This window comes from Micromys minutus, assembly GCF_963924665.1.
Source record: "Micromys minutus genome assembly, chromosome: 15".
Taxonomy (NCBI): Eukaryota; Metazoa; Chordata; class Mammalia; order Rodentia; family Muridae; genus Micromys; species Micromys minutus.
Genome location: NC_137984.1, coordinates 1,834,479 through 1,852,500, shown reverse-complemented (window position 1 = coordinate 1,852,500; position 18,022 = coordinate 1,834,479). Strand labels below are relative to the sequence as shown.

General features: G+C 38.2%; 1 protein-coding gene across 1 annotated transcript in view; it reads left to right on the top strand.

The window, feature by feature from the left end:
* The window catches only part of ARHGAP18 (Rho GTPase activating protein 18), a 135,654-nt gene that overhangs the window by 67,607 nt on the left and 50,025 nt on the right, over positions 1-18,022 (top strand). Inside the window, exons 2-5 of the mRNA XM_080929226.1 lie at positions 4,818-5,017; positions 6,181-6,416; positions 10,768-10,831; positions 16,450-16,628. Of these exons, the coding sequence (XP_080785352.1) occupies positions 4,818-5,017; positions 6,181-6,416; positions 10,768-10,831; positions 16,450-16,628 (679 nt within the window). The remainder of the gene's footprint in view (positions 1-4,817; positions 5,018-6,180; positions 6,417-10,767; positions 10,832-16,449; positions 16,629-18,022) is intronic.

The window sequence follows — 18,022 nt, the reverse complement described above, 5'->3', positions numbered from 1 at the left end:
TGCCCAGTGGCTTATCTCTTAGTATACTATATATACAGTCTACTTAGTCTGGACCACCACAGTTAATATAATGATTGTCATTTAGGGGTGTCAACTATAACCTGTTTCATTAAGATACATTTAGTCTAGGTATTCATAAGCTCATAAAAATGCATCTATGGAGTCAGACAGAAGTAAGCTCTATCCTCAAGGGTCTGCTTGATATAGTAAACTGACCCCTGAAATGGACAAGTTTTTCTGTTTACTGAGTTACATTGAAGAAAAATTTAGTCCTGAGACCTTAACATCTCCTTTAGATAATGTTGAGACAGATTTACAATCTATGTTAGAATAGTATCTTTAAGTTTATTTCAATAAATGTGATTTTTATATAAGCTATATATCACTGTGGCTGATAACAATATTGTGGTTTGAATTGAAAATTTTTTTCTCTACTCAGAGTAAAATACAAAGATAATTTCTACCCTTCTGTTCTATGTTCTCCACTCTAGTTACTTATTCTTATTTCTTGTATGGAGATAAAAGTAAGGTGGGGAAGGATGGTTTCAAAATGGGTCAGGCAATAAAAGTACTTACTGTACTAGCCTGATGACCAAGTTCAGCTCCTCACACCCAAACCCATAGAAACAGAAACAGCTCCTCAAATTTGACCTCTCACCTTCATGAGCCCTGGTACCTGCATGTGTGCATGCACATGCACATGCATGCACACATGCACTAATGATATTGATGATGAGCTAATAGTGTTAAGAGTAAAAATAGCACCAGAAATAAAATAGCAAATGTAGTCATTTCATATTTAGAAAAGTTTTCTTTCTCGTTCGTTTGTCCGTTGTCCTTCCTTCCTTCCTTCCTTCCTTCCTTCCTTCCTTCCTTCCTTCCTTTCTTCCTTTCTTTTCTTTTTAAGAAAATGAAATCCAAAAATCATGGTCTGTTATCCAAGATCTTCAAGGAAACAGAAGGACAGAAGGTCAAATGTTTTTGTCTCTGAAAGGGATAGAGTAAGGGGTCAGACTTGAAATGAAGCATTGCATGCAGACCTAAGGGGTAGAGAGTTCTTTCTGACTTCCATTGGTCCTCTGATATGCACTGACAGTCGACAGGTTGGCAAGAGAAAGGCTTATGCATGTGTTTATCATCTTGTGTGCATTAGCGGTCCTCAAGATGCACAACTCCTAGAGAGTCAGCTGAATGAAGCATGAATACTCTCTTTAGGGGAAAGAGAAATAGAGCCAGTGAGCCGTAGACACTGGGGATAGTAAATAATTTTTAGTAGAAAGGAATGAGCCCCAAGGAGTAGATCACAGCTTGGGACCAGGTTGCTCTCATCACTGGGCATCAGAGCCACTAGCCAAGGAAACAGGATATCGATGCAGTTCTTATCTTCTGCAGACTGAATTTCTGCAGAAATACTGCAAATTATGTCATGAGAAGAATTAATGTGATGAAGAGTCCATTTGAGTATATCGAGAGTTGTTGATACCTTTTCCTCTCCAGTGGTTGAGGTTTCCTGATTGTCAAGGTTCCTAGGAAGGGTATTTAAGAAGGTTGTATTTTGTTGAGAAGTTTATTTCTTCAGATAAGAGGATGTGAGAGAGTTGTTGTGTGCTTTGGGGGCAGAAGAAGGAAGAGAAAATTAGGTAGTCCTTGCTTCAGAGGGCAGTCCTAAGGCCTCCCATGTTCTTTTAATTCATAAACATGCCAGTGCCATGCTGTGAAATATTGTTAATTTTAAGTCTTAAGGACATAGGGTACAGGAAATAAAAATTGAACCAGGTTGCTAAATATGCATTCCAGTTCATATCCTATAGTTACAAATAAATCTGCCTTTTGGTGACTTTAGGAAGAGACCAGGGATGACCCAAAGGGAAAATACATGTCATCAAACAGCCTGTCAAAGGGGGAGCTGTTCTTTTTAGGAATAGATGTGAGTGAATGATAAATAGCCTTGACAAAGTAGGCCTTTTGAAATGATATTTTAATTCTTTTTTTTAAATATAGTTTTTAAGACTTTATTTATGTATGTGAGTACACTGTTGCTGTCTTCAGACACACCAGAAGAGGGCATCGGATCCCATTACAAATGGTTGTGAGCCACCATGTGGTTGCTGGGAACTGAACTCAGGACCTCTGGAAGAGCAGTCAGTGCTCTTAACCACTGAGCCATCTCTCTAGCCTTGTTTATTATGTTTTCAACAGACAGAAGGGATACAGTATGTGAACTGACCACACCTGAAAGAAAGTTTGAATTAAAAGAAAAACCAAAACAGAATTGACAGAATGTAGTAAAGGGTAAGAAATTACTGAACATTTGCTGTATCTCATTCTCCACCCTAATATTTAAGATGGAGAATAATGGTCCAACAATATTTACCAGTAACACAAAAAGAAAAACAAAAGCAGAAAGGGTTCATGATACAGTGATTTTTTTTTCAGGTTATCACAAATCAATTCATTACCTAAATCTACCCAAGTCACAATGCCGAGTTATCTCTTCACCACTGAGGTATAAGATAGGTGTTCTGTGCATGTTTGGAAGGCAAGGCTTGACAGAGAGAAATGGCTAGCTAACAACGCTGTAATTCATTGCCCTGGAATTTTTCTGCATATGCTATCTTAATGGAAATTTACCAAAAAATTTTTGCCAGAATAAACACATCTCCTCCAGGAGTGAAAGGCTCAATTTTCTTCCATTCAGCTGTACCTCTTTCCTCTGAGCAAATAAACCACATTATTTCGTGTTAGTTATTATACTTCTCTCAGTTCACAGGACTCAGCTCAGTCTCCACCAGGGGACCATAAGAGCTAGAGGTACACAATAAGAAAATGAGAGCCAATTTTATACTCCAATGAGAAAAAACAAAAGCAAAGACATGATGCCCACATAGTTAACATGAAACAACAGCAAAAAAATAAAAAATTAAAAAATATGGGGAACATCTGTGAATTGGCTTTAGCTATCCTGATAAGTGTCAGACTCCTGGCGATGGAGCTACATTCCTGAGACATAAACTGGATGAGTGGGGTAGGAGGGAGGATGGTTGTAGCTTTTGAGTTAAGGATGGAGAAGGCCTACAGTGGACAATGGAGACTGGATGGAAGAGATTCACACACATTTCTTCATTTCCTCACTAACCCTGTCCCTGAAATCCACTTCAAGGTTGCTAACAGCAAAGGGGTATTATGGGGTGGGTGTCTCATGCCTTAGCTCAAGGTGACCTTACATTTGCAATGCTGCTGGCTTAGTCTACTGAGTGTTGGGATTGCTAGGATAGGGTGCCATACCCTACTCCAAGGAGAGACTGTAATGATCCCTTTTTTTTCATTCTCACAAGCAGCATTAATAAAATTCTTAAGATCTAGAGAACCAACCTCAGCAAATACACCTTGCCTACTAGCACACCACTGTTCAATGCCAGGTTATGGCTCTTTTTTTTTTTTTTTTTCATTTTAACAAACTATTTAGAATTCAGCTGGATAGGTTTGTCAGAGTATAAGTAAAAATCTGCTCCCTCACATGGCATTAAGTTCCCACTCTTTAAATAATTATTGAAAAGAAAGACCTGTTTACATGTGAGAATATCATTCATGGGTTACTACAGAATTTTATTTTATTCTCTTTATTGTCAATATGTACTGGAAATAAAACCAGTCTTGCAACTATTGCTTTTTAGCTGTCCTTCTTGGGAGATAAAATGCACTTTGAAATTAGAATAAAAATACTGTTTTCTACCAATTATTATCCCCACTCAAACAGTACTGTTAAAGCAGAAAAGCATTTTAAGTAAAGTAAAAAAATCACCAGAGATGAAAGTGTTGCTTCTCTGAAGTGCTTACCTGCCACTTTCTATCTGCAAATAATATGAAATAAAAATTAATTTCCACTCTGTATTGGTTTTTATTGTAAATTCTCATAATTCAATGTCAGAAGTAGGTGGAATGTGAGTCTAAGGAAAAGTAGTTTACTTGATATAAAGATCTCATTCAAGGGTTGCTGAGAGAGAGGCAGCATCAGGTACAGGCACCTGCTGCCAAGTCTGGTGACAGCTTAGCACCAGGGACCTACACTGTAGCCAGAGACAACTGAGTTTGCTGACTTGTGCCTTGACTTTCGCACAAACCCCATGATTTGTGTGCCCTCTCCTACTTATAACAAATAAATGTAATGAAAAGTAAATCTCACTCAATTCATTTTTTTATAAATGGCAGGAAATGTCAGAGGCAATTTCAAGTTATTCAGTTTCCAGTAAATGAGTATTTAGCTATGATAGGAATTATTTATATGTACTAGTCATGAGTGCATTTGTAAGTTTTAAAAGTGCTTTATTCAGTAGAGTGTAAAGTAAATTTCATAGATTAGCCTCTGTATATTTCAGTAAAACAACGTAAAATAGAAGTGGCAATAGCGCCTCATTCACAGATGGCAACAAATGCCTATAAGTTGGTGGAGTTTGGTATATAAATTGATAAAAATTAGGCACTATATAAAATTTACTCCCCATTTCTTGTGAATAGCAAATAATCAAATCTCACTCACCTGCTTTCCAAATACAAAGTGTCATATTTAAGTGTGTCTTAAAAGGAAGGGCAAGTGAAGTGGTTCCTTATTTCTTGTCATTCTTTTTGGTAGAGCATGAAACTTAAATGAATCATCAAACTGTTTCCCTTAGAGTCTTACTGACCATAATAACCCTCAATTAACAAAACGAGGGTGAGCTTAAGGAGTTTCTAGATTCCCCCAGCTCTGTCCTGTGATGCTTTGGAAATGCTGTTAGTTTCTCGTCTGAAATGAATCATGTTTTGTTTTGTGTTTATAGTCACAGATATGGCCAGTACACCATGAACCAAGAAAGTTCCACCAGAGCTTCAGAGAGACCTCCATTTGATCGATCAAGTTCTCAGGATTCTTTGGATGAGGTATCAATGGAAGCCTATTGGACAGAACTAGAAAACATCAAGAGGTCTAATGAAAATCGCCAAGAAGGTCGAGAGGCCATAGTTGTCAAAGAGCCTGATGGTAATGTCTAAGTGAATAAGATATGTCTTCATTAGTAGAAATGATGTTCAGAAAGTAAGGGAGCAGACCCCAAATACCCCTGCTGGTTGCCTTTGAACTTGAAGGTTACTGGATAGTAGCAGATAAGAGTCCAATTACCAGGCATAAGTGTTGTAAACACTTCACTTTTTAATATTTTTCTTAATTTTTGTACTGTTTTTTAATCTTTTAAATTCACGAAGTCACCGTATCTATGATGCCTGATTTGTCATCAAGACGGTGGCTTTCTTTCTGTGCTATTCATAAATATGTATGTATATTTCTGTGTACCAGTAGTTATATAAATGCCAAAAAAAAGTCATGATCAGTTCTGTGATCCATTAGTAGCCAATTCTCACCTCAGTGTTTAAACTACTGAGGTAAGTAACCCTATAAATAGGACTTTCTTCTTTTCTACAATGTTGCTTTACAAATCTCCCAGTAGGAATCTGGGGCCTGGAAGACAACTGTATTTAATTTATAATCAAGTTCCTAGTTTCCTTTTTCTAAATTGATTCCATTGTCTAATTAGTTTTCATGCAGTATCTTTTTGCATTGAAAATAATGTGATTTAAAATTTTTAACATCTATATTATCTAATGCACTCATTTAACAAAAAAATTAGAAAATTTACTTTGAAATTCCTAGTTATATTTTTTTTACTACCTTGCCATATGCCTCATTAGCTACAAGGAACTGAGAAAACAAATCCTTTTGGAGATTAGTTTGGGGCTTTAAGATGGCCTTGAATCCAAGCCAAGAAACTAGGTCTCCATACAAGCTCTCAACACCAACTTCCTGAGCCACCAGCTGGAGTGCATTATATCTCTACATTGCTTGCTCACCTCTAGAAGGAGAAAGATGGTATAGCTTTTTCTAGTTAATATGTAGCAAGTTGTGGAGGTTAATTACATGTGAAACAATTTTTAAAACTTTAATTAAGTATATATGAAATCGACCCAAAAATTGCTATTACTATGTCCAGAGAGGATGGCAGTTGTCCAAGTTTCAAATAATAATTCTCAGCTCTGTGTCTTTGAAGCATTTCAGTCAGGATTTCTGATATAATCTAAAAATATGAACATTTTTATTCATTGTGATTTTAAAACCATTTCTTTCTTTTTTCTTAAAAAAAACTTTTTTAGAGGGAGAACTGGAAGAAGAGTGGCTCAAAGAGGCTGGTTTATCCAATCTTTTTGGAGAGTCTGCTGATGACCCTCAGGAAAGCATCGTGTTTTTATCTACACTGACTCGGACTCAGGCAGCAGCTGTTCAGAAACGGGTAGAAACTGTCTCCCAGACCTTGCGGAAGAAAAACAAACAGCACCACATTCCTGACGTCAGAGATATATTTGCTCAACAGAGAGAGGCACAAGAAAAAGTAAGATCCTTTTCTGATAGGAAAGCAAATGATGAAAGGCTTAGAGTCATTTGGACCAGTCCAGTTTAACTCAAGTCATTACAAACTTAATGAGCACCTGTTCTCTACCCAGAGTCAAAGCACTGTATTGGCAGTGAACCAACATTCTTGAGTTTCGCCCTTCTAGAAGTTACCCCAGAGAGACAAATACCTAAGCAAGTTCAAATTCCTTGCAACAATTCTGTACTAGGGAGGATGGGGTTCTTGGAGCAGATGTGCCTGTCACAACACTGAGTGGGAGAGAATAGTAGTGAAGACCTTCTATACTGCTTGGGTGCCTGCTGTTTCTGATAGAAAAGCAGGACCCAGGGCATTGGTCCTTAGCTATGTTTGCTTAAGGAAATCTTTGAATTTCCAGTTCCCTGAAGGATAGGTAGAGGTGCAGTATCAGGGAAGTGATAGTAACCCAGGAGCTGGGTCCTTGAGATGTGAAGGAATGACCTCTTTGTATCTAGCCCTCTGCACCTTACATGGCAATAGATTTGAATTAAGATGAACCCAAATGGTTAATGTTTTCATGGAAGATGCTGATTCTGATGGAAACAGAAGAGTGTTAAATGAAGAAATTTGAGGAGGTGGTACAAGTGCTAACTGTGTGGCCCTGAACAGTGCCCATTGATAGAACACCCATAGCTTATCTATGAGGAAATAAGGAGCTTACATTAGATTGATTTAATCCTACAGAACTCTCATCAAGAAGGTCTTCTACCAACAACTAAATGCTTAACTAAATGGTGTTTTTAAGAGCACAGAAAATTTTGCTTACTGGACCCATCAGCTCTGATTTAGAAAATTCAGTAAAATCATTGGGAGAGTAACAAGAGAATTCTTGAATAATGGTTATAATGACGACATTGGTAGTAGCAATTGCTGCCATAGCTACTGAGCTAACTGCTCTGCCTGCTGGAGCTCGTTGAATCCCCACAGCTGCCTTGTGAAGTGAGGTGCTATCATTTCCTGAGGTTCATAGACTTTAAGTAACTTGCTCAATGTCCTGTAGATGCTAAACCCGATTTTGTTGGACTCTAAAGCATTTTCTCTTTTGCAGTATTTCCACTTTCAAACATGACTCTGATAGTAAGCAGCCTGAACTTGAGAATCTATTTACAGTATAAGCAAAGGGCAATAAAAATTTCATGGCTTTCCATAAAAAGCAGGATAGAGGAGCTCACATTTAAGACACTTACTTTGTTGTTGGTGATGTTATGTAGAGAGCCTTTACTTTTTGCGATTACTTTGCCTTTCTGTAAAATCCTTTGAGCGGCAGGCTGTTACTTCGCTTGCATGGCCAACTGCAGATCAAATCCAATCCATTCACAGAAAATTCCTGGGTCACTAGATTGCTCCAGGCACTTGTATAAGTTACATCCTTGTTTGCTATCCAGCGGTTATTTGGGATATCTACCAGTGCTGAAGGACGGAACTAGGTTTCCAATGATAGAAAAATGAATGATAAGTGTATAAGATATGGCATTTCTTTCCTAATGAAAGAAAATTGCTTTCTTCCTAGCCCTGCCCACTAAGAAAGCTCAGAGAAAGCGACAAGCAGGAATGGGCAGACTTAGCAAAATACGTGGTGTGAGATTCTTGCTAATCTTGAGGACAGTGTTGTTACTTGGAGCTATTCCTAGAAAAGTCTAACTCATGTGGTTTAGAATCTAAGATCATTGGCGGCTTTTATTACCAGTGTGGTGTCATTAGGAGAGAAATAACACAAACAGATTAAGATAATGTTTTCTTTTGCTGGATATCTTTAGTTGAAATACCACTGTTCTTTAGAAGATGACTTTTATCCTCCACCCTTTAAACATCCATTTTTGTTTGTGGTTATTCTGTTCTGAGGTAAGTGTGTATTCAGCTTACCTGTACTTACTGTGCTGACACTAGGAAATTTAATGCTAAATTTGTCCATATACCTATCTTCAATTACTAACGAAAACAGTCTGACCACATTATCTATCTGTCTGTCTGTCTGTCTGTCTGTCTGTCTGTCTATCTATCTATCTATCTATCTATCTATCTATCTATCTATCTATCTATCTGGAGTAGAATTCCTGGCTGTGTTCACTGTGCCATGGAAAGCCAGCCTTCTGTAGACTTAAAAGCAGAGGGAACGAGAATGTCCTATTGTAACCAACTAAGCTGTACCATTGACCATACCATGTGTCGCTTCTGTGACTTCTTATTGTCTTAAGTACGATAGGTCTCTAACTCACAGGTTAATGACATTGATGCCAGCCCTGATATTTTTTGTAAAACTGTGAGCAAGAGAGGAGAGTCCTTTGTAGATAACAAGTACACACCACACACACACACACACACACACACACACACACACACACACGTATACACACATACACACAAATACACATAGGATATACATATAGATATATCTTAGGTTAATTGCACTGTGAGGAAACTAGAAGGGTTAGTTTTTGAATGTATAGATGTAATCCAATAGAGTGGTTGTTAAAAATAATTCATCTAACTAGACTTTGTATGGTTGGCCCAGGCTCCTTTTTCTGATTCCCCTCCCCCAAACTCTTCTAGAGCCCCATCTGGAGCCAGTTTTAACTCATCATGTCTATAACAACTAAAGGGCCATTTATAAGGTCTCATGGCTTGTGGCAACAGTTCCTTTAGAGAAGGAAAGGAATTCCTTTCAATATATCACTGCTTGTTGCCAATTGGTTTTAATTTATCCCACATTTCTTCTTTATACAACTTATTTTGTGTGCATATTTGTATATAGGTGTGCACACATGTTTGGAAGCCAGACACTGAGTGTCTTCCTCAATAAATCTCCACATTGTTTTTAGAGATAGAATATTTCACTGAAGCCAAAGCTAACCATTTTGGCCAGAATGGCTGGCCAGAAAGCTTTAGCAATCTACCCATCTTTACCAGATGCATACTTCCCTACCCAATTGTTTATACTCATGCTGGGTTTGAACTTGGATATTTATGGTTGTGGTTCTGTAGGCCAGGTGTTTGCCTTGCATGCTAAGTTTGAACTTGGGTCTTCTGTTTGTGTTGGGATAGCTCAGGTGTTTACATGTAAACTGGGTTTCAACTTGGGTCTTTATGCTTGCATTTGTATAGCAAGCACATCACTCTTTGAGATAACACATGTTTAATATTACCATTTATTTATTTATTTATTAGAAACAAGGTTTCTTCTGGTAGTCTATTCTTGCCTTGATTCCATTATATCAGCGAGACTGGTCTCAAACTCGTGAGAATCCTCTTGCCCCAGTCTCCAGAGTACTGGGAATACAGACAGGAGCCATCATATTTGGCTAGTCACTTTTTATTAAGAATTTTTATTTAACTTCCAATATACTACCTAGTACTTTTGTTTGATGATAGAATTATTGAACTAAAATTGACATACTATATGATCACCCAGTAAAGCGTGGAACACAGTCTGGGAATGATCACCTATGTGGTGCAGATCAGCTGATATCAACAACAATAAGAACAACAAAAAAGTCATTTTCTTTATGGGTGCAGAGACTGTTTAGCCATCCAGGTTCTAGTAATAACTCCCCACCTGTTCTTATGCCCTAACTAAACTTGTAGGGCACCCCTCCCCCAAATAGACATGAAGAAGGACGCTTGTTTGGAACAAAAAAGGGTTCTATGAGACCAAGGGACGATAGGAGAAGGTATTGAGGATTGAATATGATCAGAATATATGCATGGGTAAATTTATAAAAGAAGGTACATAATCTAGCCTTTTCTGCCATCCCCACAATCAACTGTGACATCTTTATTCCATGCCCTGCAAAGAAAGCTCACACTCACCAACAATTACTTCCTATATTGTCCTGAATACTCGGGCAACCATGGATCTTTGTGTCTGTGTGATTTGCCTGTTCTGGACTTTTTGGATAAATGGAATCACAATATACATGGCTTTTGATGACTGTTCTTTCATGTAGCATAGCGTTTATCAATGTCAAAGCATGTTTTTGAACTTTATTTTTGTTGTTTTTGCTAAATACTGTATCACTGTTTGGTTAAACTACATATATCTCAACACTGGGTGTTAAAATTTCTTCTAGATAGTGGTTTTTCCGATAAACAGAGACACTCTCGGCATTTTTCCTGTTCCCAGTTGTGCTTGGTGTGTGTTTCATTACTATGAGTAACCATACACTCATTGGATGATTGTCTATTGATTATAACCGGAGCACTCTGTTCCCTGAGTTTATTTTTTGTTCTCTGAAAGTTATAATGGGATTATTTATGTGCTGTTTTCTCTAATTGTGAGTTAGAGATGACTAAGTGGTTCTTTTTCTCTGTTCAGTCTCCAGATGATTCAGACTTGCGGTCAGTCAGAACAAACGAAAACAAAGGCCAAGGAAAAGATGGTATGTTGGGCTTGTGCTCTTGGTTGTCTTTTTAATTACTGTAATAAACACTTATAACTCTTTAACATATTCCCTTCAGTTCTACTGAGTGACTTCTATGAAAGTATTTATGTAAGGCCAATATAGATAAATGAATGATTCTGAACAGAGTTGGCCCTTTATCATTTTTAAGTATATTCTCATCTGATCTCAATGTACATATATACACCTTCATGAATGTTTATTATATCCAAAGTAGCATGTAGAGGTTTTTTCTTCATTCTGTATACTCAAGAATTATTCCTAGCTAATAACTGCGCTCAGTCCATTTTACAGATGGGAGAACTGAAGTTTACACTTGGGAAGCCATGTTTCCCATATCATGCCTCAGGGCTGTGGAGTTAGTGCCCCATTTGTGAATCATAAACTCTAAATTCATAAATAGTTTTGTTTTCAGAAATTTTAGAGAAAATGTACAAGAATAAGAGATTTTTTTTAAAAAATAAATGAGTTATAGTTCGTTTTTCATGCCTTTTCACATTACACTTTTATTTCAGAGATGAATTAGAAATTGAAATGAATGCAAAGATACCACAATGAAGAAGTTTGAAGCTATTGTGTTTATAAGAAGGGAAAATGTTCTTAGTTCAGGTCCTAGATTGAAGTATAAAACATCAGTCCAGGAGATACTTAAAGAAACACTAACACAGATGGACTGTGTATTTACATTCTCAACTCTTAGGATCTGAGGCATTTGTACATGAATGTGTGGCCTTGGGCTTTGAAATCGGGTCAAGGAATGGCCGTCAGATAAACTAGAGGCCCTAGGAGCATTCCCAACTTCCTCTAGGAATCACTCATTAGACGAAGTTGTATGGAAAGGATTAGAAACCTGAGAACATATACATACATACATGCATACATACACACAATCACACACACACACACACACACACACACATCTTCTATCCTGTCTTCCCACCTGAAAAACAAAGGCATACAATACACACATATGTATGTGAACATCATGAGTGTGAGCATGCACACACACACACACACACACACACACACACACACACACATCTATTAAAACAGTGTTTTGCCTCTTCTGTGGAGGCCTCTGTAGCTCCATGTGTTGTATCAGAATGAACCGTTGAGCATCCCCCTGTCTGCGTGCCAGCAGACTCTGAAGTGCCGTGCAGGCTGGCAGCGCTGGCCTCAGCCTGCTGGAGTGCTGGGTCCTCAGAGACACAGACAGATCTTTTGTGCCAGTGTCAATATGCTTTGGGAAGAGTGACTGCCAGTTGCTTAACAGATATTGAGGAGAACATTGTCCTTTCTTCATGTTTTCATCTCTTGCCAGACATCATAATGTAGGCTACAGCAACAAAGGTTCTGTGAGACAAGTCTGTTATACGAGTGCTTTCAGGCTGAGATTGCAGTCGGCAAGAGAGATGTGACAAACTTGTGGCCTGATTTATATCTCTTTCTGCTGGAAGGCTAAACAGTAGGAAGCAAGCTGCCAGCCAAGGCACCAGGTAGCTGCACCTGCTTGGGACAGGGTCCACTCGTTTGCTTATGAAGGAATGGTGTTTCAAACACATTGGAAACTTCAGAAAGAAATTGTCCTAGATTTATGTCAGTCTTCGTTGTTGTTGCTGTGATAAAAACTATTCGAAAGCAGCTCAAGGGAAGAAAGCATTTATTTGGCTTACATGTTACAATCTATCATCCAGGGAGGCCAAGGCAGACACACAAGCAGAGCCCAGAGGGGTATGGTGCTTTTTGTCTTCCTCCCAGGCTGAGAGGAAGCTGTGCTTCTCAGTCAAGTTCTGAATACCTACCAAGGGATTGCATTGCCTACCATAACCGAGTCCTCCTACATCCATTAGCAGTCAAGGAAGTGCCCCACAGACATGCCCACAGTCTGATGGAGGCAGTTCCTCAGGTCAGGTCTCTGCTTCCCAGGTGTAACAAGCTGACAGTTGAGGTTGGCTATCACCTATATGCAAGGAGACGTTACCTGGAGTTTGTAAAGCAAGGCTGGTTTTGGTTCAAATCTGAAAACCTGAGAATATCAAATCTAAATATTTTCCCTGACACTTGAGTCTTTATTCATTCAGAGCTGCCTGTTTTGGAGCTGGAGAGATGGCTCAGTAGTTAAGAGCACCCTGGGTCTATTGACAGGACCCATGACCTTCTGTAATAAGTTTCAGGGGATCTTCTGCTCTTCTCTGGAAACTGCATACGTGTGGCACATGGACAAATGTAGACAAAACAACAAAATAAATAAAATTAAAAATAGACCTTTAAAAATAATTTTAAATTAAAAAACAGACTCTGAATGTTGCAAGTATTGTTACATTTCATATTAATCTACATTTTAATCTATGTTCTTCACTTTTCATAAAATTACATAACTCTTTAAGAAAGGCCTACTATTAAAGTATGTGAATTTTTGTTTTCATGAAAGCATTTTTGAAATAGATATTTCTATTTTGGATAACTGAACAATTTTTTAAAATGTAGTTATATAACTTAGACCTGCTACCTTCTTCAACATCAGAAAGGACTGGAGGCTTGCAAGGAAAATGCTGGCCTTGTAAGCATATGAGGACTTGGACAGGATTCCTACAATCAACATAAAAAAGCCAGGTACACACAATGCTCCCCATACATATATACATATCTGTGAGTCCATGTGCACAGATGAATGGACACACATAAACACAGAAAAGAGGAAACTGGATTAAGGAAATTATATGTATTGGAAAGGTGTAGACATGTGGGTCCTTAGGTTTGCTGCCCAGCTAGATTAGCATATTTGTTAAGTTCTAGGCCAAAGGCCCCAGACCACTTGCCTCAAGAGTAGACAAAGCTCAATGAGTGACATTCAGGTTTTCCTCTAACCTCCACATGTATGTGTACACAACTGTGAGTCCACTGGCACAAATAAACAAACCTGCACACGCACGCACGCGCGTGCGCACACACACACACACACACACACACACACACACACACACACACAGAAGATAGAGTGCAGAAATTATATTATTTATACTTGTGGATTTAACAGGCCTGGAATTCATATCAGTATTTTCCTTTAACTTCTCGTATCAGTATGATGGATCTATCACTTTCCTTAGCTACATCGCTGTCTATCTCTAGCAGTAACTACTGTCACCCGTGGTTTTCTCTGTCCCCTGCCTGAACTTGATTTCACATCTTAACCGAGGTTTGTTCATTGTGTGCTTTTTGTTCTTGTTGCCCTGTTGTCTGAAGGAAATGAATTTAAGTGTGTTTTGCATGACTCCATTTTGTATTTAGCATAGCATATTTATTTTAGTACGCACGAGGAGGATATAATTATTGTAACTGACATCGAAGTGGTGAAGAGAATCATTTTTAAATTCTTGTCCACTGACATCCAGCGGCTGAAAGTAGCTTCTAATTTACAAAAATGGCTAATAATTTTTTTTATGGAATGGTTTCCTAGGAAACCAACAGTGTATTCACAGCAAAACTATAACCATATAAACTAATTAGAAAATAGAATTAATTTTTGTTTTGACATTTATGATAATACTTTAAAAATTAATCATAAAGTTATTAAGTATTCTATTTAAAATTGTCATAGATAGTTGAAACCCACAAATATCACATAGATGGGAGCAAATAATACTATCTCTGAGATTTCCACTTATTTTTATTTTGGGGTTTTGATATGGGTATGTGTTTGATTGCTTGCCTAACTAAAAGCTTGCTGGTGAGCCAGCTCAGCTGAAAATCTAGGCTTTCTGTAGGTTTTGACTTGGCTATAGAGAAGCATTAAAACAAAGGCAAGATCTTTGAGTCCCATATGGCTGTGTTGTCACACGGTCATGAAGCTGGGCTCTGCTTCACAGTGAGAATTAATAAAACTGGATTCCTATCTAATCCTTAATTTTATTTTGATTGAAACAGAAGGGTTTTTATGTTCTATTAAGCAATGACAAAAATTGTTTTGAGCAGTGGCCTTTGAATGATATGCCTCTGGCTTTCCTACAGTACTTACTACATTTTTTTCAAAACTAATTGGTTTACAGTGTGCAATATTAGTAGGCAAACACACAAAGAACTGTTTTTGTTTTTGTTTTATTGTTTCAGACAAGGTTTCATTTTGCCCAGTCAGTAAAGTAAATCACTATTTGCATTGGAAGCAAGTACTAATCATGCCCAGGTGTGAGTTTAATTACTCATTTGGGGTTTATTGATTTATTTAAGCTTATTCACTATTGTAAATTATATATTGTATATTGCTATGTTTACTATTATTGTGTGTATATGTGTCTCTCTCTGTGTGTGTGTACTTGTACATGCTATGGTGTACATGTACAGGTCAAAGAACAACTTTCTTGAGTTATTTACTGTTGTGAACATGTATGATGCATGTGTTTGTGTTTGTGCACATCTGTGTAGACATGCACATGCTATTGTGCACGTGTAGATATCAGAGAACAACTTTCATGAGTGAGTTCTCTCCTCAGGCTGTCAGATCCAGGGAAGAAACTTTGGTTGTAAGGCTTGTATGTTTTTACCTTTTGAGTTACCTGAGAAGTCCTATTTTGGCTTTTGGAGACAGATTCTCCTGGCCCCAGTGACCTCAACATCACTATGCTGTTGAAGATGACCTTGAACTCTTTCTTGGCTTCCCTCCTCAGTGCTGGAGTCACTGGGATGTCCAACATGGCAGGCTCTCCCTCTTCAGTTCATGACATCTTATTTTAATTATAAATCAATGTTTGGTAGTGGAAAGCAGCTGAACAGTACTAGCAACATTAGTTCATGCTAGCACTTTTCTAAAGTGAGTTGTAAGAAAAATTTACCAAGGAAATTTGGAAGGTTTTTATTCTATTTCAGTAGCTGTTGTTTTTATCAAATAAAAAAGATTCAATGTTAATTACTTTCTAGGGGATCAGCAGCAGGCAAAATAAAAAAGCCCAAGTAAAAAATTCAAAATGCTGATGCAGATACCCACAAATCCTCTGACTCATGCTGGAAGGGACCTCTGTGCTCTTTAATAAATTCAGGTACAAAACCTCTTGGTTTTTGTACCAGGCACCACCTCCAGATCCCACTTTCAGAGTGATGAGTTGTTGGCATCAGCTGCTGTTTTGGAATTTTTACCATGCTACACAGGTAACATTCCAGAACATTCCAGGGGGTGGAGGAGGTCTGCTCCAAGATTTGTCTCTGAAGAAGTTTAAGGAAAGACAGAGGCAGAGATACAATGTAGCGCTTCTTGCTCTCCTCCTTTTAGTTTCTCAGAGCAGAATAAAGTAGCTGCTACATATACTAAACTTTATGAGACTTGCCCATTGAGTTTGATGCCTTCTGCTAGGCTTTTGAATTTATACCGAGTCTAAAAACTGTGACCACAAAGAATCCCCAGTTGGACCCTGTTTTATTAGTCACTTTTCTCAGCGTTTCCTCCATGAGCCACTGGTACAATCCTGTGAGTTAACATTTTGTTATCAAAATGACAGTAAGTTGTTGCCTAAGAGGAATGAATATTCTTCACACAGGCCTGGTTAATATATTGCAAGTTTTAAAAATAAAAGGCATGCAGTTGAATTGTCTTTTTTTTTTCCTCCTAGACCAGCCATCTAGTGGGGCTGTTGACAGCAAGGAGGTGATCCCACGGGTGCCTGAGGACATACCTGCCTCTGAAACGGACATCAACCTGGAGGTGTCATTTGCGGAACAAGCTGTCAATCAGAAAGAGTTCAGTAAGGAGAGGACACAGAAGATCAGAGGCAATGACGCCTCTTTGCCTGTATGTAGTACACATTCAGATGGCTCTAAAAATTCTCTCAAACAAGATTTGTGTTTTTAAAATTTAGAACCCACAGCAACTATTACATTGCCATCCACAGCTGACTCAGCAGTTGTTAATAGTTTACTAACCTTTCTTTTGGTTTCTGTGTACACACTATTTAATAGGTATGCATTCATTTGTATTTTGAGATTTTTCAAGGCCATTTGAAGCTGAGTTGGAGCTGAAGAGATGGCTCAGCAATTAAGAACACTGGCTTCTCTTTGATGATCCGAGTTTGATGCCCAGTATCCACATGGAGGCTCACAGTCATGTGTACAATTTCAATTCCCTCTTCTGATTTCTGTGGCACCAGGCATACACATAGAGAGATGCAGAAGCATACATGCAGCCAAAGCACCCATATACATATAAAACATAAATATTAAAAAATGAGTAAAGGTTAAAGTTTTGAGACGGAAGTTGGATACTATAGTTAACAGGCAGTCATGAAAACCTTGGCAATTTTGATATGAGGACATTCATTGCTACTAAGATTTGGATAGGGAGTGTATATTGTATTGGTTTTCTTATATTCTTGGTTCCTTGAACTCAGACTTCTCTACAATGTATAGATTAACCCTTGAAATGGGGGCTCTCCTGTGTTGTAACTCACTGTGCAGTCGCGTCCACGTCACCATTTTTCCGGAACCACAAGTAAGCTGAGCTTTGAGAAACATTGATTGACTAATCATGATGTCCCCCCTACCTTGGTGTCAGTATTCCTGAGTAATTGGTGGCTCTCCTTCTCCATTCAACCTTTCACACCTCTACCTGCTGACTTTTTTCATTAAGCATTTACTAGAATTTGTCTTTGATGGTCAGTTACACAGTCTTGGCCAGCTTGCCTGGTGGGGGCCGGCAGCTGGTCCCTCTGCTGTTTCACGATATCATCCCTTCCCTACTTAATTTCCCAGTACAGGAGGCTCCAGGATCAGCTTGTCACTTCTCCCTCTTAGGCATGAAAGCAGGTGGATTTTAAAGAAACTGATTCCTTTTAGCAACAAATGGTATTTAGGACCCAAGCATCCTGTGCAGTGTTTTCTGCTGTGAATGCATTTTAAAGCAAAGGCAAAAAAAAAAAAAAAAAAAAAAAAAAGGAAAAATAACATAAGAAACGTGTAAATAGGGTACTAGAGAGATAGTTCAGGGGTTAAGAGCACTGACTGCTCTTCCAGAAGTTCTGAGTTCAATTTCCAGCAAAGACATGGTGACTCACAACCATCTATGATGGGATCTGATGCCCTCTTCTGGTGTGTCTGGAGACAGCTACAGTGCATTCATATACAATAAATAAGTAAATAAACAAACAAACAAATAAAATCTTAAAAGAAACTTATAAATACCACACAACC